The following is a 23,109-nucleotide window of genomic DNA, read 5'->3' as shown; positions in this document are numbered from 1 at the left end:
ATAGGCTCCTTGCTACCCTTATTCAAATGAATGAAACCAGAATTCTCTACTGTGTTCTGGTGCAGAGATATATGTTTTGTTACCTGGTTGTTAGGGTAACCCCAACTGGTTGCTAGGCAGTTACCAAGGTGATACTCAATAGGCTTCTTGCTACCCTGAGTCAAATTAATCAAGTGGGAAGTCTCTACAATGTTCTGGTGCAGAGATATGTGATTTGTTACTTGGTCAAAATCCAAAATAAATAAAAACTGTGTTATATTTTAGCATATTCAAAGTAGTCACCCTTTGCCTAGAATTTGCAGACATGTACTTTTGACATTTTCTCAACCATCTTCTTGATGTATCACCCTGGGATGCTTTTTAAACTGTATTGAAGGAGTTCCCATCTATGTTGGGCACTTATTGGCTGCTTTTCTTTATTATTTGATCCAAGTCATCCATTTCAAAAACTTTTTTTTATTACATTTTTGTTTTATAATGAAATAAATTAATATGGTGGCACAATTATATTTTTGTCTACAAAACTAATTTCAAACATTTAAGCATACGCCCTCAGATCAAAAGACTTTTAAGATCATGAGAAATATTTCAGTCAAGTGTTTCAAAAATTTTGACCGGTAGTGTATATGTTTTGTTACCTGATTGCTAGTGTAACCCCATCTGGTTGTTAGGCAGTTACCAATGTGATACTCAAAAAGCTCCTTGCTACCATAAGTCAAATGAAAGAAATCAGAAGTCTCTTTGATATTCTTGCGCAGAGATATTTGTTTTCTTACCTGGTTGCTAGGGTACCCCCATCTGGTTGCTAGGCAGTTAAAAAGGTGATACTCAAAAGTCTTCTTGCTACCCTGAGTCAAATGAAAGAAACTGGAAGTCTCCGCAATGTTCTGGTGCAGAGATATGTGATTTGTTACTTGGCTGCTAGGGAAACCCAATCTGCTTGCTAGGCAGTTACCAAGATGATACTCATAAGGCTGCTTTCTAGCCTGAGTCAAATGAACAAAACAAGAAGTCTCTATGATGTTCTGGTGCAGAGATATGTGATTTGATACTTGGTTGCTAGGGTAACCCCATCTGGTTGCTAGGCAGTTACCAATGTTATACACAATAGGTTCCTTTTTACCCTGAGTCAAATGAACGAAGCAGGAAGTCTCTACCATGTTCTGGTGCAGAGATACACTATATTGCCAAAAGTATTCGCTCACCCATCCAAATAATTGAATTCAGGTGTTCCGATCACTTCCATGGCCACAGGTGTATAAAATGAAGCACCTAGGCATGCAGACTGCTTCTACAAACATTTGTGAAAGAATGGGCCGCTCTCAGGAGCTCAGTGAATTCCAGCGTGGTACTGTGATAGGATGCCACCTGTGCAACAAGTCCAGTCGTGAAATTTCCTCGCTACTAAATATTCCACAGTCAACTGTCAGTGGTATTATAACAAAGTGGAAGCGATTGGGAATGACAGCAACTCATCCACGAAGTGGTAGGCCACGTAAAATGACAGAGTGGGGTCAGCGGATGCTGAGGCGCATAGTGCGCAGAGGTCGCCAAATTTCTGCAGTCAATCGCTACAGACCTCCAAAGTTCATGTGGCCTTCAGATTAGCTCAAGAAGAGTGCATAGAGAGCTTCATGGAATGGGTTTCCATGGCCGAGCAGCTGCATCCAAGCCATACATCACCAAGTGCAATGCAAAGCGTCGGATGCAGTGGTGTAAAGCACGCCGCCACTGGACTCTAGAGCAGTGGAGACGCGTTCTCTGGAGTGACGAATCACGCTTCTCCATCTGGCAATCTGATGGACGAGTCTGGGTTTGGCGGTTGCCAGGAGAACGGTACTTGTCTGACTGCATTGTGCCAACTGTGAAGTTTGGTGGAGGGGGATTATGGTGTGAGGTTGTTTTTCAGGAGCTGGGCTTGGCCCCTTAGTTCCAGTGAAAGGAACTCTGAGTGCTTCAGCATACCAAGAGATTTTGGACAATTCCATGCTCCCAACTTTGTGGAAACAGTTTGGGGATGGCCCCTTCCTGTTCCAACATGACTGCGCACCAGTGCACAAAGCAAGGTCCATAAAGACATGGATGAGCGAGTTTGGTGTGGAAGAACTTGACTGGCCTGCACAGAGTCCTGACCTCAACCCGACAGAGCACCTTTGGGATGAATTAGAGCGAAGACTGTGAGCCAGGCCTTCTCATCCAACATCAGTGTCTGACCTCACAAATGCGCTTCTGGAAGAATGGTCAAAAATTCCCATAAACACACTCCTAAACCTTGTGGAAAGCCTTCCCAGAAGAGTTGAAGCTGTTATAGTTGCAAAGGGTGGGCCGACGTCATATTAAACCCTATGGATTAAGAATGGGATGTCACTTAAGTTCATATGCGTCTAAAGGCAGATGAGCGAATACTTTTGGCAATATAGTGTATGTGATTTGTTACTTGGCTGCTAGGGAAATCCCACCTGCTTGCTAGGCAGTTACCAATTTGATAATCAAAAGACTACCCTGTGTCAAATGAATGAAACCACAAGTCTCTACGTTGTTCTGGTGCAGAGATATGTGATTTGATACTTGGTTGCTAGGGTAACCTCATCTGGTTGCTAGGCAGTTACCATTGTGATACACAAAAGGCTCCTTTTTACCCTGAGTCAAATGAATGAAGCGGGAATCTATACCATGTTCTGGTGCAGAGATATGTGATTTGTTACTTGGTGCTAGGGAAACCTCATCTGCTTGCTTGGCAGTTACCAAGATGATACTCATAAGGCTGCTTTCTAGCCTGAGTCAAATGAATGAAACCGGAAGTCTCTACGATGTTCTGGTGGAGAGATATGTGATATGTTACTTGGTTTCTAGGGTAACCCCATCTGGTTGCTATGCAGTTACCAAGGTAATACTCAAAAGGCTCCTTGCTATCTGAAGTCAAATGAATGAAACAAGAAGCCTCTATGATGTTCTGGTGCAGAGATATATGTTTTGTTACCTGGTTGCTAGGGTAACCCCATCTGGCTGCTAGGCATTTAACAATGTGATAATCAAAAGGCTCCTTGCTACCCTAAGTCAAATGAATGAAACCAGAATTTTCTACGATGTTCTGGATTAGAGATATATGTTTTGTTGCCTGGTTGCTAGGTTAACTCCATCAGGTTGCTAGGCAGTTACCAATGTGATACTCAAAAAGCTCCTTGCTACCCTTAGTCAAATGAACGCAACCAGAAGTCTCTACAATATTCTGGTGCTGAGACATGTGATCTGTTACTGGGTTGCTAGGGTAACCCCATATAGTTGCTAGGCAGTTACCAAGGTGATACTCAAAAGGCTTCTTTTTACCCTGAGTCAAATTAATGAAGCGGGAAGTCTCTACGATGCTCTGGTGCAGAGATATGTGATTTGTTAATTGGTTGCTAGGGAAGCCCCATCTGGTTAGTAGGCAGTTACCAAGATGACTCTCAAAAGACTCCTTGTTATGCTGCATTAAATGAACGAAATCTGATGTCTCTACAATGTTCTGGTGCTGAGACATGTGATCTGTTACTGGGTTGCTAGGGTAACCCCATCTAGTTGCTAGGCAGTTACCAAGGTGATACTCAAAAGGCTTCTTTTTACCCTGAGTCAAATTAATGAAGCGGGAAGTCTCTACGATGCTCTGGTGCAGAGATATGTGATTTGTTACTTGGTTGCTAGGGAAGCCCCATCTGGTTAGTAGGCAGTTACCAAGATGACTCTCAAAAGACTCCTTGTTATGCTGCATTAAATGAACGAAATCTGATGTCTCTACAATGTTCTGGTGCAGAGCTATGTTACTTGTTACCTGGTTGCTAGGGTAACCCCATCTGGTTGCTAGGCAGTTACCAAGGTGATACTCCAAAAGATCCTTGCTACCCTAAGTCAAATGAACAAAACCAGAAGTCTCTACAATGTTCTGGTGCAGATATATGTGGTTTGTTTTGTAGTTGCTAGGGTAACACTATCTGGTTGCTAGGCAGTTACCAAGGTGACATTCAAAAGGCTCCTTTTTACCCTGAATCAAATTAATGAAACCTGATGTCTCTACATTGTTCTGGTGCAGAGATATTTTACTTGTTACATGGTTGCTAGGGTAACACCCTTTGATTGCAATGCAGTTACCAAGGTGATACTCAAAAGGCTCCTTACTACCCTGAGTCAAATGAATGAAACCTGATGTCTCTACATTGTTCTGGTGCAGAGATATGTGATTTGATAGTTGGTTGCTGGAGTAACTCCATAGGGTTGCTAGGCAGTTACCAAGGTGATACTCAAACAGCTCCTTGCTAACTTGAGTTAAATGAATGAAACCAGAATTCTCTACGATGTTCTGGTGCAGAGATATGTGATTTGTTACTTGGTTGTTAGGGTAACCCCATCTAGTTGCTAGGCAGTTACCAAGGTGATACTCAAATAGCTCCTTGCTAACCTGAGTCAAATGAATGAAACCAGAAATCTCTACGATGTTCTGGTGTAGAGATATGTGTTTTGTTACCTGGTTGCTAGGGTAACCCCATCTAGTTGCTAGGTAGTTACCAAGGTAATACTCAAAATGCCCGTTGCTACCCTGAGTCAAATAAATGAAATCAGAAATCTCTATGATGTTCTGGTGCAGAGATATGTGATTTGTTACTTGGTTGCTAGGGTAACCCCATCTGGTTGCTATGTAGTTACTGAGGTGATACTCTAACAGCTTCCTGCTACCCTGAGTCACATGAATCAAACCGGAAGACTCTACGATGTTCTGGTGCAGAGATATATGATTTTTTACATGGTTGCTAGGGTAACCCCATCTGATTGCTACGCAGTTACCAAGGTGATACTTAAAAGGCTCCTTACTACCTTGAGTCAAATGAACAAAACCTGATGTCTCTACATTGTTCTGGTGCAGAGATATGTGATTTGATACTCTGTAGCTAAGGTAAACCCATCTAGTTGCTTGGCAGTTACCAATGTGACACTTACAAGGCTCCTTTTTTACCCTGAGTCAATTGAACAAACCGGGAAGTCTCTACGATGTTCTGGTGCAGAAATATGTGATTTGTTACTTGTTTGCTAGAGAAACCCTATCTGGTTTGCTAGGCAGTTACCAAGAAGATACTCAAAAGGCTCCTGTGGCAGCGGGGGCATGGTCAAGCATCTCTCCGGAGAGAGAGAAAGCGGTAAGGATGCTTACACCTGAACTAAATTATGTCTAACACCTGTCTCTAATTTCAGTGAGCACGGGGAGAGCGGCATAAATAGAGCCACACCGCAAGTAGAAGGGAGAGAGCCTGGGCACCAGAGACCTGAATAAGAAGCAAGGAATTTTCTTAGCACAAATGATGAGAGTTTATTTTTGTGAAGCGGTGTGAGATTATAAATTAACTTGGTGAATAACATAAAAGACTTTGAGACTGCAATTGTATTGGAGAGAGAAAAATAAATCCTTACCTGAACCAGGAAAGCTGCTTCTCACCTCCTCTTTACACTGGTGCCGAAACCCGGGATTGAAGTTTGGGTTGAAGATGGATGGAAGTCGTCCCGTAAAGTCCTCCCAGTTGGCGGAGATCCTCCAAGCCCTCGCTGGCCTACATCAGAGCCACCAGCAGACTCTGCTTGAGCTCCGTCAAGATCAAGATCGCCGGTTTGTCGAGCTCCTGCACGCTCAAGCCAAGGACTGGCAGGCGATCCGGAGCCTCCTCAGCCAAGAGGCGTCCTCAGCTGTGACTCTGGACACTCCCGCGCCGCTACCCCCACCCACATTACAGAAAATGGGGGCAGCGGACGACCCCAAGGCCTTCCTGGATTTGTTTGAGCGGACCGCCTAGATCTGGGGCTGGCCACTCGGCCAATGGGCGGCCCGACTGATCCCACTATTGTCCGGGGAAGCCCAGCTCGCGGCTCAACAACTGCCAGCGATGAGCCTCCTGGCCTACGGAGATTTAAAGAGAGCCATCTTGCAACAGTTTGGTCGCACTCCGGAGGAAAGTCGTCAACTCTTCCGGAGCTTGAAGTTGGAGAACTCCGACCGCCCGTTTGCCTTCGCCCAGCGGCTCCGTGAAGCCTGCCGTAGATGGCTGCTAGCGGGGGACCGTGACGTCGATGGGATTATCGACCAGGTGGTACTGGAGCAATTCACACATCGACTGCCAAAAGGGATGGCGGAGTGGGTCCAGTGCCACCGCCCGGCGTCGTTGGAGGAAGCTGTCCGGCTTGCGGAGGACCACATGGTGGCGATCCCGAGGGCGGAAGAGCCCTCCTACATTTTCTCTCCTCCCTCTGTCTCTTCCCCCTCCCCTCTGTCCTCTCGTTCTGCTCTCTTTCCAGGTCCCGTTCCTGCCCCACGCAGACGAGGAGGACTTCAGCCGCTGAGACCAGTTCCCCGGGTGTGGGAGGCGACACCTACCCCTATCCCAATGCCCCGCCGCTCTCCCCCTCAGGGGGGGGCACCCGCCGACGCAAGTGCGGGCGTAGCGCCTGGGCCGGCCTGCTGGAGGTGCAGAGACCCGAGCCACTTCCAAGATCAGTGCCGTCTGATGGAGCTGGGGACGGTGGTGCGGGTCTCTGACCTCCAACAGGCTGCCCCCGACCGGGCCGGAGCGTACCGGATACCGGTAAGTGTCAAGGGGGGTACTCACCAAATGTTGGTGGACACCGGGTGTAATCAAACCACTATCCACCAATGCCTGGTTCAACCCGAGGCATTGGTCACAACTAAAACGGTGAAGGTGAAATGTGTACATGGGGATATTCACAAGTATCTGGTGGTGACCCTGACGATTAAATTCCAGGGGAAAAAGCATAGAGTGGAGGCCGCGGTTAGTTCCCGCCTCACCCATCCGCTGATTTTGGGGACTGATTGGCCTGATTTCAAAGTTTTATTAAAGAGAATTTGCGCGGATGGGTCCTGTACGAAATTAGGGAGATGTGTGATGTGCGATGCTCTGGCAGGGGAGGTGGAGCCGGGGCCATCCTCGACAGCTCCACATCATAATGACGAGAGAGGGGGAGAGGCTGCAGCCCCTCCCCTTCTCAGGGAATTCCCTGAGGGGGATTTCCCTTTGGAGCAGTCGCGAGACAAAACCCTCAAACACGCCTTCGACCAAGTGAGAGTCATCGATGGTCAACGACTCCAGCCGGACATCGCCCTTTCATACCCCTATTTTGCAATTATAAATGAGCGCTTGTATAGAGTGACACAGGACACTCGGACCAAAGAGTATACAACCCAACTTTTGATTCCAAGGAGCCGTCGGGAAATGGTATTCCAGGCGGCTCATTATAATCCCATGGCGGGTCATCTAGGAGAAAGGAAAACACTGAACCGTCTAATAGCCCGTTTCTATTGGCCGGGCATTGGCGGCGATGTCCGCAGGTGGTGTGCGGCATGCTGCGAATGCCAACTGGTTAACCCACCGGCCACCCCAAAAGCGCCATTGCGCCCTCTCCCTTTGATCAAGGTCCCCTTTGAGAGAATTGGAATGGACCTCGTCGGGCCATTAGAACGGTCAGTATGCGGACATCGCTTTGTATTGGTCCTAGTGGACTATGCAACGCGGTATCCGGAAGCAGTGCCTCTTTGCAACATCTCAGCACGCAGTGTTGTGGAGGCACTCTTCAAAATAATCTCCCGGGTGGGGATTCCGAAAGAAATCCTCACCGATCAGGGCACAACATTTATGTCACGGACACTACGCGAACTATACGAGTTGTTAAATATTAAATCGATTCGCACCAGCGTATACCATCCTCAAATGGATGGCCTGGTGGAACGATTTAATAAAACCCTCAAAAACATGATTCGTAAGTTCGTACACGACGATGCTAGAAATTGGGATAAATGGCTGGACCCCCTGTTATTTGCAGTACGAGAGGTCCCGCAAGCCTCCACTGGCTTCTCCCCATTCGAGCTGCTGTATGGGCGACGCCCAAGCAGCGTGCTTGTTGTATTGCGAGAGGCCTGGGAGGAGGGACCTTCAAACAGCAAAAATGAAATTCAATACGTTCTTGATCTTAGAGCAAAACTCCACACTTTGGGACAGCTAACACAGGAGAATTTGCTCCAAGCTCAGGAATGACAGCGCCGACTGTATGACAGGGGAACTCAGCTAAGGGAATTTGCACCGGGAGATAAAGTGCTTGTATTGCTTCCCACATCGAGCTCTAAATTACTCGCCAAGTGGCAAGGACCCTTTGAGGTCACACGACGAGTGGGAGATCTTGATTATGAGGTTAAACGAACCGATAGAGGGGACGCACGTCAAATATACCACCTCATTCTCCTGAAATTGTGGAGGGAGGCGGTTCCCGTGACGTTGGTTATGGTAGTTCCCGAGAAGGCGGAGCTCGGACCGGAGGTGAGTTCAAAGCATAAACAGTTCACCCCGGTCACTTGCGGAGACCACCTCTCACCGAGTCAACTCGCGGAGGTTGCTAGGTTGCAACAGGAGTTTGCGGACGTGTTCTCCCCTCTACCGGGACGTACAAACCTCATTCATCACCACATCGAGACCGAGCCGGGGGTCGTGGTACGTAGCCGCACATATCGATTACCCGAACACAAGAAAAAAATTGTTCGGGAAGAATTGGATGCAATGCTCGATATGGGGGTAATAGAAGAATCCCACAGTGATTGGTCCAGCCCAGTTGTTCTAGTGCCTAAGAGCGATGGGTCTGTGCGATTCTGTGTGGATTATAGAAAAGTCAATGCAGTGTCTAAATTTGATGCATATCCAATGCCTCGCGTTGATGAGTTGCTCGATCGGTTGGGCACTGCTCGATTTTACTCGACATTGGATTTGACGAAGGGTTATTGGCAGATCCCCTTGACACCAATTTCCTGTGAGAAAACCATCTTCTCCACACCGTTTGGATTACACCAATTTGTGACACTTCCGTTTGGTTTGTTTGGGGCCTCGGCTACGTTTCAGCATCTCATGGACCGAATCCTCAGACCACATTCAGCTTACGCCGCTGCCTATTTAGATGACATCATCATTTACAGCAACGATTGGCACATGCAACATCTGAGGGCGGTTCTGAGATCGCTGCGCCGAGCGGGACTCACAGCGAACCCAAAGAAGTGCGCGATTGGACGGGTGGAGGTACGGTATCTGGGGTTCTACTTGGGCCACGGGCAGGTGCGTCCCCAAATTGATAAGACAGCGGCGATTGCGACCTGCCCAAGACCCAAGACCAAAAAGGGGGTGAGACAGTTCCTGGGGCTGGCTGGCTATTATAGAAGGTTTGTGCCTAATTATTCGGACATCACCAGCCCGCTGACTGATCTCACTAAAAAGGGAGCTCCAGATCCGGTCCAGTGGACGGAGCAGTGTCAGCGGGCATTCACACAAGTTAAGCTGCACTTTGCGGGGGTCCGCTTTTACATTTACCTGACTTCTCTCTCCCTTTTGTTTTACAGACAGATGCTTCAGACAGGGGGCTGGGGGCCGTACTCTCGCAGGTGGTGGAGGGGGAGTAGCGCCCGGTGTTGTACATTAGCCGTAAGCTCTCGTTGAGGGAAACTAAGTACAGCACCGTAGAAAAGGAGTGTCTCGCCATCAAGTGGGTGGTCCTCACTCTCCGATACTACCTGTTGGGGCGGGCCTTCACCCTCTGTTCCGATCACACCCCACTCCAGTGGCTCCACCGCATGAAAGATACCAATGCCCGGATCACCCGTTGGTACCTGGCTCTTCAGCCGTTTAAGTTCAAGGTGGTCCACAGACCGGGGGCGCAGATGGCTGTCGCCGACTTCCTTTCCAGGAATGGGGGGGGAGTGGTAGGCAGGCCGGATGCCGCCCCGGCCTGAGTCGGGCGGTGGGGATATGTGGCAGTGGGGGCGTGGTCAAGCATCTCTCCGGAGAGAGAGAAAGTGGTAAGGGCACTTACACCTGAGCTAAATTATGTCTAACACCTGTCTCTAATTTCAGTGAGCACTGGGAAAGTGGCATAAATAGAGCCACACCGCAAGTAGAAGGGAGAGAGCCTGGGCACCAGAGACCCGAATAAGAAGCAAGGAATTTTCGTAGCACAAATGATGAGAGTTTATTTTTGTGAAGCGGTGTGAGATTATAAATTAACTTAGTGAATAACATAAAAGACTTTGAGACTGCAATTGTATTGGAGAGAGAAAAATAAATCCTTACCTGAAACAGGAAAGCTGCTTCTCGCCTCCTCTTTACAGCTCCTTACTTCCTTGAGTCAAATTAACGAAACCTGATGTCTCTACATTGTTCTGGTGCAGAGATATGTTATTTGATACTTGGTTGCTAAGGTAACTCCATCTGGTTGCTAGGCAATTACCAATGTGATACTCCAAAGGCTCCTTACTTCCCTGAGTCCAATGAACGAAACCTGATGTCTCTACATTGTTCTGGTGCAGAGATATGTGATTTGATTCTTGGTTGCTGGGGTAACCCTATCTGGTGCTAGGCAGTTACCAATGTGATACTTAAAAGGCTTCTTTTTACCCTGAGTCAAATGAACAAAGCAGGAAGTCTCTACGATGTTCTGGTGCAGAAGTATGTAATTTGTTACTTGGTTGCTAGGGTAACCCCATCTGTTTGCTAGGAAGTTACCAAGAAGATACTCAAAAGGCTCCTTGCTATCCAGAGTCAAATGAATGAAACCGGAAGTTTCTACGATGTTCTGGTGCAGAGATATGTGATTTGTTACATGGTTGCTAGGGTTGGTTACCCCATCTTGTTGCTAGGCATTTACTAAGATGATACTCAATAGGCTCCTTGCTACTCTAAGTCAAATGAATGAAACCAGAATTCTCTACGATGTTCTGGTGCAGATATATATGTTTTGTTACCTGACTGCTAGGGTAATCCCATCTAGTTTCTAGGTAGTTACCAAAGTAATACTCAAAATTCCCCTTGCTACCCTGAGTCAAATAAAGGAAATCGGAAATCTCTACTATGTTCTGGTGCAGAGATATGTGATTTGTTTTTGTTTTTGGGATTTTCTCCCTTTTCTCTCCCCAGTTTGGAATGCCCAATTCCCAATGCGCTCTAAGTCCTCGTGGTGGCACAGTGACTCGCCTCAATCTGGGTGGCAGAGGACATATCTCAGTTGCCTCCACATCTGAGACCGTCAACCCACGCATCTCATCACGTGGCTTGTTGAGCGCATTACTGCGGAGACATAGCGCATGTGGAGGCTTCACACCATCCACCACAGCATCCACGCACAACTCACCACGCGCCCCACTGAGAGCGAACCACATTATAGCGACCACAAGGTCCTATGTGACTCTACCCTCCCTAGCAACAGGGCCAATTTGGTTGCTTAGGAGACCTGGCTGGAGTCACTCAGCATGCCCTGGGATTCAAACTCACGAACTCCAGGGGTGGTAGTCAGCGTCCAACAAAACCTGAGATGCCAGCTGTTCATCTGACTCTCTCATTCCAAACTCTAATTTTTATAAATTTCTGTTACCATTTTTTCTTTCCCTCATAAGCACACAACACAGGGCATTGGTGGCTCAGTGGTTAAGGCTCTGGGTTACTGTTCAGAAGGTTCAGGATTCAAGACCCTGTCTGTTCCAGGGGCACTGTATTATGGCTGACCCTGCACTCTGACCCCAGCTTAGATGGGATATGTGAAAAAAAGAATTTCACTGTATACGTGCAAATGTATAATGTGTGGTAAATAAATAAACTTTAAATAATAATACATCTCTTGTTTGTCTTAGCAAATGGGTGTGCTTTTCCACCTTTTCTGTCTGCCACCATTATTTAACAGAGCCTCTAGCTTCTTTCTAATGGTGGAATTCTGGCAGTCAATCTATTTAAAAAAAGAAGCTTATAAATTCATTTATTATGAAAGTACACATTCTATGTAAACAGAATAGTAGTTTAAATATAATAAAGTAGCTTGACTACTGGCTGTACCATTCAGTGCTTGAGGAATGCTTTTTCACTTTGTACCATTATGTGTATTACAGCTGAGTGTACCATGTGTTTCTCACAGCATAGTCACGTAGGCCTTACAGCCTTGTATACATGTTCCTGGTTTACATAATGACCAGGCTACTTCTATACAATTATCTTTTCTCTGTTTAATAAAAATATACTATATTCCCCCTTTGAGGCTTCCTTCTCACTTCTATTGCCCTTACCCAGATAATGGAAGTGAAAATGTTATATTATGATACATGATATGAATATATGTTATGAAATATATTAAAAGGGTGTAAATGTGGTGGTGGAGGGATGCACATTATCTCCAGGGTCTTAATTTCAGGGTAGAATATAAGTGCTGAAGTTTCAAACAATGTTCTTTAAAAAGGACAACAAAAAAAAAATAAAATGATAAAAATGCTTTTATTTGGTAATTCTATGTAAAGATTACATGTTAGTGTCAAAAGATGAAATTAATTTAAAGATGTTACAATTTTATTGTGAATAAATACTAGATTAATGTGTTTATGATTAACATGATAAGCTTTTTCAAGGTGAAATATACAATTTATCTCAATTGTGACTGATGGCTAGTTATATTAAGGTCAAAAAAATCGTGAACATTAAATTATAAAATATTTTAAGCTGTTCAATCACATGGAAATAAAGAATTAAGAATCATAACATATATAAAATGTGTTACATCTGAAATAAACACAAAAAGGCATGGAGTGTTTTTGTATTTGTGTGCACAGAGGCGCAAAAACCATATATGCAAGGTATGCAATGCCAGCAGCTCACAAAAGGTGGTGCAATTGGCCTCCTCAACCCCTCCAACACTTATAATGGATGACAACCCCCCCCCCCCCCCCCATATTCTGCATCTGTCCCACTGCTGCCAGTTATGCCACTGATTGTGTCTCTCTTGATTTTCTTGTTAACTCATCTGTCTTGTATTTACAGCCCTCTAGCTCTCTCTGTCTTTGTCACACATTGTTTGGTGTCATGTATGGACGTGATGTTGGTGAGCTTTGTTTCTTTGTTTTGTCGTGTTTGTTCTTTGCACTTAAAATAGAGGAGAGCTGCACTTAAATCCTCACAACCTCCTGCTTATTCAGTCCTACATTACAATGTCCATTTTTAATGTGCTGAACTATACCTGATAACTCCGCAAGGACACCTGTATGAACTTGAGGGGAATTGACATCATACAGCAAACCCACTAAAATTCACCTTGACACCAGTTTCTTGAAAGTCATTGCAATATGGTGTTCTAAGAAAAGCCCAAGCACACTTCTTTTGATATTTTAGTAACACTTTACAATAAAGGCTGTATTTGTCAATGCAAGTTGAAGGGGCATTCAGTAGTTCTCTAGCTAGCATTAGCATTGCTCTTCTTCATGTACTTTAAGTACCAATGTGACAGTGGTGTTAGATGCTGTACTGCCATCTATCGACATGGATCAGCATGATCGTCTCTGCTGCCCCACCCCAGCTCTGGAATATCATTTGCATCTGGAAAATGTTGGAGTTTGAGGTAAGTTATAAAGTTATTTATTACTACTATAATATAATTGCTTTGCCTGAAAACAAAAGTCAGAATTCAAGCAAACAGACTTCTACTGTTAAGGACAGATTATTATTGTCCCTCATATCAATAATCTTTGGAGACTGTCTATATTTCATGTTATTTCTAAAGACAATTATTACCTTTATTAGAGAACTGCTTAGTGTAAAATAAACCTCAATTATCTAATGATACAGAATGTCATGGTAAAGGAAAGATTTTAAATTTGAAAGATTCAAATTTAGCATGTCCATGAATACTGTATTTGAAGAACTTGTTTTGTTTCCAAGCAAACCAACGTCATGGCTTACTCAAAATCCACAACAATGGCTGTGCCAAGCTAATTTGCACTAAACGAATGAAGACATATGCCGTTTTATTGAGGTGGAGATAGATGCCAACCGAGTACATTGGTTACATTGTTCCTTGTTATTCCACAATATCTAATGCATTGTAATTTTAACAACTAGACCTTTAATGTAAAGTGTTACTGATATTTTCTTATCTAATGCAATGACATGCAGACATTTTAAGTGACATAATACTTTAAATAAAGTACATTGCTTGTACTTTACAAGCAAGATTTTTTGTCAGTGATCATTTTTAGAGCTGCTACACTGTTTCATAACAAAATTCCTGAATAAGAGCATGAATTGCACAAAAGTAAGTAACTCTGCATACACTTGTTAATGAATGAGTACAAGTGAATACATATGTGAGTGATAGTGTATTTGACCGTGTCTGTTTTACTGGCAGTAGAAAGTCAGGACATTTTGTTGGTTTCCTCGTATTAGAAGGGCGGGACAGTGCAGACCGCAGCTTAATGTGTCCAGCCAGGCCATATAGAGGGAACTGGGACAGTCAGCCTGAGGTACAGGGAGAGACCTACACACACACACACACACACACACACACACACACACACACACACACACACACACATTCATAATAATTAACAGATATGTATATGTTTACCCTTAAATTATGATTCTTACTTTTCAAACGTAAATGATTTATGAGGCTACAATATTATCAGATTTTGGTGTGTTTGTTTATGAATTACATATTGACCAGCAGCCTCTCCAAAAAAAAAAAAAAAAAAAAAACTGGCAATGAATACAGTATTACAGTCAAAACTCACACAAGAACCAGTGCTGCGTGTTTAGAATTCCTTCTTATGATTTCATTCAGTCGAACTTTCCTCTCCGACTAACACAGAAGAAAAGAATAGAAGAGCAGATAAGAGGAGGTATAAAGAACTAAAAAGAAAGAAACAGGTTGAGCTGCCAAGTTCGTTTATTATTGTATCAAGATATTGGTTAATTTCAAGAAGCTGTCAAGAACATGTCCAGGTCATATTTCAAAAATTAAGCGTATTATAATACCATTGACATTTTTTGCTTTGTGACATTATTGTGACATTTTTTATGAGAAGTCATGATACATTTCGAAATAAAATTATGAAATGTTATCAGATATCATAAAATAAAAAAGGGATATATTGTTTACATTTGAAAATGCATTTGCAAAGTGCAGTTGTAAGTATAATCATAGTAGTATCTGTTGTACTCAATGTATACTTATTAAAATAATAAGATAAATAAATAAATAATACAATAACTGTGTCCAGACAAGATAATTTTCATTACTGTACTCTATAACATTACATTTTTAAAATCGCATTAATGAGAATTCAGTGTGTTATAATTGTCATGAAAATAATATCAGAATGCAAAAGATATGGTCCTAAAAGTAGGTTTTATTTTCTTTTATGCAGAATATAATGTCTTAATTTTTCTTTGATGTTTGGGTGTAATACAGTATGACCTGGACATTTCCTTTGTGAGATTAAACCTTTCGATGTCTAAAAAGTCTCGACACACACAAATGCACCTTGAGTCTCAGCGCATCCATCTCTTTGTCTGTAACTTTCCATGGACACGCTGTCCTCTGTTGTTGTGCTGTTCTCTCATCCAACTGTCCCTCATTCAGTCTAAAGGGGGCAATAGTGTCCTCAAAGCGTCTCATGCTAAAAAAAAGATAAGTTTATAACTGTAACTGTTAAAGGTATCACCAATACACCTTACTTTTTTTTTGCTTGAATCTAATTTTACAACTAATTAAAAACAAATGTTGGTGGTGACTTACTTTTTGGCAAGTGGTGGACGTTCACTGTCCGTCATAACAATAACATCATGAATGTCCAATCGAAAACGCTGGAGTAAAGTCATCATTCTGAGCAAAATAACAAGAGTTTTTATAGTAAGATGAATTAAATATATTTTATGTATGTCATTTAAAATATAAAACCAAACTTGCTACAGTACAATTTAAAAAAAACTCTTATGGACTTGATTAAAATTTAAACTTTGAATTGTAGTGAAAATTTAGTGAAATAGTTGCCGGATTCCAATTGTTCTGATGATGCTAATGATTCTCTCTGATGATTCTGATGATTCCAATGATTTTATTGATTCTGATTATTCTAATAATTCTAATGATTCTTATGATTCTGATTACTCTGATGATTTAAATGTTTCTGTGTTAAAGATTCTGATGATTGTAATGGTTGTGGTGATTTTGAAAATTCTGAGTTGAACTTTGTTGATTCAAATTCTTACAATTAGTTGATTAGGATGATTTAAAATTATTAAATCATTCTGATTGTCATCTAATGATCTTGATGAATCTGATTATTCTAATATTACATGCTTCTACCAAGCTCACTCTGCCTAGAGGAAAATGTTATTGCTCAGAGGTTTCTCTTTCATACCATAGAAGACTTATTAGTGCTTTCAGTTATGTTTCATTTTAGTATCAACCATTGCTCAGATCAGTTGGTCATATGAAATTTGAAGATAAATGTTTGAGTTAATTTTGAGATCTCTTTTGATTGCAAACTTATTTGTGGATTTCTATATTTTTTTCTTTCCTGTGGGTGATGACTCAAATGGTTCTTTGGATTCTGATGCTTCTAATGATTAACTCACTCTTTGCGATCCTCCTCCATGGTTTGCTGTTCCCCAATGATGAACACTCTGACTTTACTGCGTCTCCAGCATTTCCTTCTGCTCAACAGATACGGCACTAAAAGAGTCAGACCTGAGAAAGAGAGACAAAGAGAGTGACATTAACTGCAATACTCAATTTTAAGCATTGACTAAAAAGTTATCAAACCCAAATTATGAAGATAAAAGCTTGGGAAAGTTCTCGTAATGATTAAAGTTCTTATCTGACCTCCATCATCAGATATCCAGTACACATCTATGGTCTTCTTCCCCTGTTTGTTCTGGAACACTGTTTTTATCTGATCATTCTCAATGTTCTTTGTGTAGTCAATATCTAAGTGGGCAGAATTATAGAGGAAAGAGTACAGTTGAGTGAGATTATATGGAGATTGGAAAGGTAGTAGAACAAAGATAAGACGTAATATAAGTGAACAATGATTTATTTTAGTTTACTCACCTGAATCTCTGTCAGAATTTTGCTGATCTGAATCAATAGCCTCATCTGCCTCAAAGGCTGGGTTTACTGTCAGATATACAGGAAAGCATTCCTTGAATTATTCATACATACACCAGTATTGGGGAAAAATAAAGTAAAAGTAGTGATGCTAGTAACATAACTACATTTTCAGGAATGTGACAGTTACTTGGCTGCTTTCAAAATAGTGTAGCTTTTCCAGTAACAAGCTACTTTTTCCAAAGAGTAGAAATACAGCACCACAAAATGCTAGGTCTGATTCATTTAGTTCTGATTTGGGACCTCAGTGTTTTTGTGCCAGATAAAAAATAATAAAAAAAGCAGTTAGCAACTTTTTGTTAGTAAATAGTGGCTAATAATTTTTTCAAAAGAGTAGCTTGACAAGTTAAATTACTTTAAATTGTGAGTAGCTTGTCACTTGGAAAGCAGTTTCAAAGTAGCTTCCCCAACACTGGTACCGACGAACAAAACAAAAAGAACACATCTACGCAAAAGTACATACCCTCGCTCTGTAACTCGTCTCTAATGTCCAGTCCATCCATCATACGGAGAACACAGACTCCATGATTTGTGTCGAAAGAATCACTGATATATCAAAATAACAGATCAGGTAAATACAAAATATTCATTTATTTCAGCGGAATTTACATGGTTCCATTTCTGCCTCCAATTGTATAAGTTCGGAGGTAATTTTCACTTACTATATGGTGTTGATGTAGTCCTCTATGCTATGGGGAGAGCTCTCCTGCCAGTTCATTTTGAAACCCATCACAAGTATATTAGGCTTCAATTTTCCCAAACCAGAGGCCTTATGAGGGAGAACATAAAATTATGATAGTTTGAAAATAATTTGTACACACTGAATAAGATGAAAATCAATCTCAAAATATAACTTAGTTAATGTGAATACTAGGGTTGTGCAGCGAAGCCATTATCTGTATCTGTTGCTACGGTAAAATTATCTGTATTTGGATATAACCGGATGTGGGTGGGCTTAAAACCGGAAGTGCAAAACAAAATGAAAGACTATTTTTTAATGTAATTAAAATGTATAGTTTCTAAATATATATATATACTGTATATATACACTCACTGACTATATTAGGCACACCTGTACACCTACTTATTCATGTGATTATTTAATCAGCCAGTCATGTGGCAGCAGTGCAATGCATAAAATCCTTTTGATACGGGTAAGGAGCTTCAGTTAATGTTCAAATCAACCATCAGAATTGGGAAACAATGTGATCTCAGTGATTTCGACTGTGGAATGATTGTTGGCACCAGACAGGCTGGTTTGAGTATTTCTGTAACTGCTGATCTCCTAGGATTTTCACGCACAACAGTCTCTAGAGTTTATTAAAAATGGTGGCAAAAACATCCAGTGAGTGGCAATTCTGCGAATGGAAACGGCTTGTTGATAAGAGAGGTCAGCGGAGAATGGCCAAACTTGTTCGAGCTGACAGAAAGTCTACGGTAACTCAGATAACCCCTCTGTACAACTGTAGTGAGCAGAATAGCATCTCAGAATGCATAACACATCGAACCTTGAGGCGGATGTGCTACAACAGCAGAAGACCACATCGGGCACTTTATTAGGACCATAGTGTTCTTAATAAAGTGCTGTGTGAGTGTAAATAAAGCCGAATATGTGTTGTCAAATGTGGATAGCTCTCCCTCATGATCCAGATTGTCAAACAAACAAGCAAAAAGCTAAAAAATAATATTACTTATTTATAATTGTATTATTATAATACTGAATTATTAGTGTGGATTATTGTTTTATTTTGAGGATTAGATTTGTTTTAGCCTATGCAATAGTAATTTTCTTTTTATTTTCTTCAATTTCATTTTTGTTATTTCATCAATACAAATCTGGTGAAGCCCTGTCATCTCATTTTCTGTGGTAATGTGTTGCTTTTTGAATTGTATAATAACTTTTAGTTGGAACAACTTTTTGGAATATATGTTGAGATAACAGATTTGTATTAGATTACACTATGTATGTGTATGTGTGTATGTATGTATGTGTGTGTCTGTGTGTGTGTATGTACGTATGTGTATAACTATTTTTTATTTTTTATTATTATCTATGTCTTGCTGCTGTTTTTATATTGTTTTTTTATTGTTGTACACTGGAGGCTCCTGTCACCAAGACAAATTCCTTGTATGCGTAAGCATACTTGGCAATAAAGCTGATTCTGATTCTGAATTGCGCAAACCTGCAGCACTTTGCTTTCTCAATGTACGTGAACCACTATGAGAGTGCTCAAAGCAGCACATGAGCCCCGCACTCGAACACAAAAGAGTTCATCACCCGTTCTCTCTGAAGCGCACACAAACCATGTAGGCTATTAAATTTCATTTTCTCGCAGCATTTTGTGGTTTATTAAACACATATACCCATTCAGGACTTTGATGTTATTTTGATTAATTGTTCAGCCCTGAAGCTCTGTGTGAAATTAGTGTAATGATGTGCTATTTAGGAAATCAAGTGGCCAAATAAAAAGCGGAAGCATATATATAGCACTTATGAGGCGCCAAACACGAAATGTATGTCATTGAATTTGCTTCAGTGCTGGAAAAACACTGTCCAAGTTTCTTCAATTTATCTCATGTGGAGCCCTGCCCACTGATAGATACCGTATGTTCATGCCGAGTACATGGACATTTACATATCGGGATCATGGCCGTAACTAATGGGGTGTAAGGTGGTAACGATTCTTGGGGCCCACAGGTCCAGGGAGGCCCACAACAACTTTTAAACTGTATTTTTTTTTTTAAATGAAATGGGCCCAGAGCAATATACAGTACAATATTTCATCATATTGCCCAGCCCTTCATGATAGAGTATCTTAGTTAAGATTTCTCCGAGCACAATAAACAGAGACTGCAATTTTGAACTTGAAATCACACCGTGTGCATTTTCATTAATAAAGATAACACTTTAGTTATATTGGCTTCACAGACTCACAACTGTGTTTTAATTTTAGATACTGTATGTTTATCTTAAATATCACTCTATAGCTGTTCTCATTAGATAATTAGTCTAGCAATTTTTTTTTCTATTATTCATTATTCGCTTTGAAGTATTTATTCGTGTCTTTCCGAATAAGGTATTCAGTGGCACATCCCTAGTTATAACACAGATGCTGTTGATGAAAAGATGAATGCTTGGCCAGTGCACTTTTGAATGCTTGGCAACATATGCTTTTGCATTACTGTGGCGTTAACAAACCTCACTACTCAAGGGGGCAATATATTTACTTTAAAATGTGTGTGCCATTAAACCAGATGTGTTATAATTCAAAAGGGCACAAAATTGAGCTTGCAAAGCTAGAAGCATTTGCGTTCACCTACTGGCATACAGTTTGATTCAGGCCTAAAAATCATTGGAAGGAAAGTATTGTGGAGTTTGTAACCTGCAAAAGATGGCGTGTTCCTTCTCTCAGACTGGCTGCTTTGAGGGCTGTGTAGAAGGAACGAACTTTCCTCTGATTGAGCCATTTTACCATATTATCCATATTACACTGGGACACGACTGACTTATCATCCACCTAAAGAGAGAGAGAAATAAATAACAAGCATTTGTTTTTCTTTTGAGGGCAGAAATATCTCACCATGCAAATGGCAGAGAAGACCAATAATTTTTTACAATTTTATATGTGAAAAATAAACCTTTGCAAATCAAATACAACTGATCCTCACCATGAGAATGTCTCCACAGATCATCAGACTAATATTTTTAGTGAAAGAACCCACAAAGTCGACAAGCGCTGGACGCATGCTTGGAGGACCAGTAAGAACTAAGCACTGTGGCCTGATGAGAAGAAACAAGCAGAATCAAAAATCAGACGAGAGAATGTACATTATATGGCCAATAGTATGTTGACACCCATATATGCTTGTATGATATATGCTAAATCAAGGGAAAGACTTTCCACTAGATTTTGAACATATCAGCAGTGTTTTGCTTCCATTAAGACACAAGAGCATTAGTGAGGTCAGGAACTGATTGGGTGATGGGGTCTGGCTCACAGTCAGCATTCCAATTTATCCCAAAAGCATTCAGTGGGGTTCAGGTCTGGGCTTTGTGTGGGTCAGTCAAGTTCTCTCACACTTTATTGACTTCACTTTGTGTATAGGGGCATTGTTATAATAGAACAGAAAAGGGCCATGCCTGAACTGATGCCACATACAAGCTAAAAGCACACATTTCTCAAGAATGTCACTGTATGCCATATGTGATGGAACAACCACCTCCTTGACCCAGGAACGCCCCACCCATTTGATCAGCTGCCCTTCCTAGGCTCCCAATGGGAGTGGGCAGGATATAGAAGGGGCACAAGTTAACAATGCTCATTTGGCAGCGTGTAATGAATCGCATGTCAAGTCAATAGAACCTCTTCACCTCTACCTTTAAATGCAGGATGCAGTCCTCTGCTTGGGAGACCGGTCTCATCCCTGTGGCAGTGAGTTAGATGTGCCGTCAGAACTAGATTGCCCATCACTGCCATCGCAGCTGCCATTCCCTTCACTCGCAGTAGCAAAGGAATTTTGGGTCACTAAAAAAGCCACCGCCCCTAGCGCCCTGGACCAGGAAGGGAGTGTGTGAACCCGCCAGACCCCACTCCTTTCCTTAGATCAAACCCTCTCTTCACTCGCTAACCTTCATAAAGACCGAAGTACCACGAGGACACCAGACCCCATTTTATTTTTCATCACTACTCTCATGCTTGGACACTTTATTTTCCACACTTTAATTTAAAATAATCACCTCTCCAAGTCCTGATGGCACACCCACTGTGTCTGTCTCTCGCTCACCCCATCACATTGAGATTTGTATTAAGTATTAATATTTGTCTTTACTGGAATTAATGGGCTTAGCTAAACCTGTTAATTAGAAGGGGGTGTCAACATACGGCCATGTAGTATAATTTAAAAATACTGGAATTACTTTTTTGAATCTCACTTCAATCTTACCTGTAGTTTTTCACATGGTCTTCTACCCCTGCTAGGGATACTGAGTAGGACAGAGCCATGTTGTAAGTACTGGCCTGGACAGACGAACCCCAGTTTACCTCTTGAAAAAAAAAAAAAAAAAAACACACCCAGAAAACATCATTTTAGTATAAGTTTCAGTGTAATCTTAACTCTGTAATTGTTAGTAGGGCTCAATGTGGTATTGCTCACCTGGCTTCTTGTAGGTCACGTAGCCAAGTAAGAAGATGATAATACCAAATGTAATGAGAGCTGCCCACCAGGTGAGCAAGAACATCAGTATGACAGAAATGGCAGCCCCAAACAAAGCGATCCAGCGGCTGTAATACCGAAATGATGGCCTCCATCCTAAAGTGTGTGGCAAAATTTCCGGTAAACACAAAACTTAGAATAACCTGTCCTAAAAGTACGTCTTAAAATAAACTTTCAAAAGCAGGTCAAATGGACAATTTACTTAATTGTTTAGATATTTTGGTCAATTTTAAATGTTATTTACAGTGATTCAAACTCATGAGAGCGAAAAAAGGTGAGGCAATCACAGGTATACAAGCATGTTTTCCGGGTATACTTTTTTAAAGAATAATCTGAAAGCACCAATTTCAAGTGATTCTAGTGATTTAAATATAGTAAATTAAAGTAATATTCCGGGTTTAATACAAGTAATATTCCGGGTTTAATACTCAATCGAAAGCATGTGTGGCATAATACAACAAAAATGTATTTTGAAGCAAAAACCTGGTTACAGTGAGACACTTACAATGAAAGTAAATGAGGCCAATCCATAAACATTAAAATACTCACTGTTTCAAAATTATAGACACAGGACATAAACAATAAGTTTTTTATCATGATTTTAGTGTAATGAAATTGCTTAGTAACCTTTTCTGAGTAAAGTTATAGCACATTTTTAAACTTCGTTGTTATGACAACATGATGCCGTAAACCCTAAAACTCTAAAATGACAGTAGAAACAACAATTTCAAAAATTTTACAGCTTAAATATTACATGAGTTTAAACAAGTATTAATGTAAGTGCTTTTATAAAATTATAAGATTCACATTTCTGCCTTTAACCCTCCTATTGCGTAGTGGTAAATCATAATTTTTATATACCACATCATTTTTCGTACGGGAACCAAAATTTGTGACTTTGTCAAGACAACC

General features: G+C 41.5%; 1 protein-coding gene across 1 annotated transcript in view; it reads right to left on the bottom strand.

The window, feature by feature from the left end:
- Positions 1 to 12,298: 12,298 nt before the first annotated feature.
- The window catches only part of slc12a10.1 (solute carrier family 12 member 10, tandem duplicate 1), a 39,861-nt gene continuing 29,050 nt past the window's right edge, over positions 12,299 to 23,109 (bottom strand). The window contains exons 15-27 of the mRNA XM_051711599.1: positions 22,138 to 22,293; positions 21,928 to 22,027; positions 20,653 to 20,764; positions 20,367 to 20,501; positions 17,646 to 17,752; positions 17,447 to 17,529; positions 16,927 to 16,992; positions 16,699 to 16,803; positions 16,452 to 16,563; positions 15,610 to 15,696; positions 15,355 to 15,490; positions 14,603 to 14,670; positions 12,299 to 14,346 (exon numbers count right to left, since the gene is read on the bottom strand). Of these exons, the coding sequence (XP_051567559.1) occupies positions 14,208 to 14,346; positions 14,603 to 14,670; positions 15,355 to 15,490; positions 15,610 to 15,696; positions 16,452 to 16,563; positions 16,699 to 16,803; positions 16,927 to 16,992; positions 17,447 to 17,529; positions 17,646 to 17,752; positions 20,367 to 20,501; positions 20,653 to 20,764; positions 21,928 to 22,027; positions 22,138 to 22,293 (1,406 nt within the window). The 3' untranslated portion in view covers positions 12,299 to 14,207. The remainder of the gene's footprint in view (positions 14,347 to 14,602; positions 14,671 to 15,354; positions 15,491 to 15,609; positions 15,697 to 16,451; positions 16,564 to 16,698; positions 16,804 to 16,926; positions 16,993 to 17,446; positions 17,530 to 17,645; positions 17,753 to 20,366; positions 20,502 to 20,652; positions 20,765 to 21,927; positions 22,028 to 22,137; positions 22,294 to 23,109) is intronic.

This window comes from Myxocyprinus asiaticus, chromosome 1 (genome assembly GCF_019703515.2).
Source record: "Myxocyprinus asiaticus isolate MX2 ecotype Aquarium Trade chromosome 1, UBuf_Myxa_2, whole genome shotgun sequence".
NCBI classification, from domain to species: domain Eukaryota; kingdom Metazoa; phylum Chordata; class Actinopteri; order Cypriniformes; family Catostomidae; genus Myxocyprinus; species Myxocyprinus asiaticus.
Note: the sequence above shows the minus strand (reverse complement) of the source record. Positions and strands in the feature narration are given on the sequence as shown.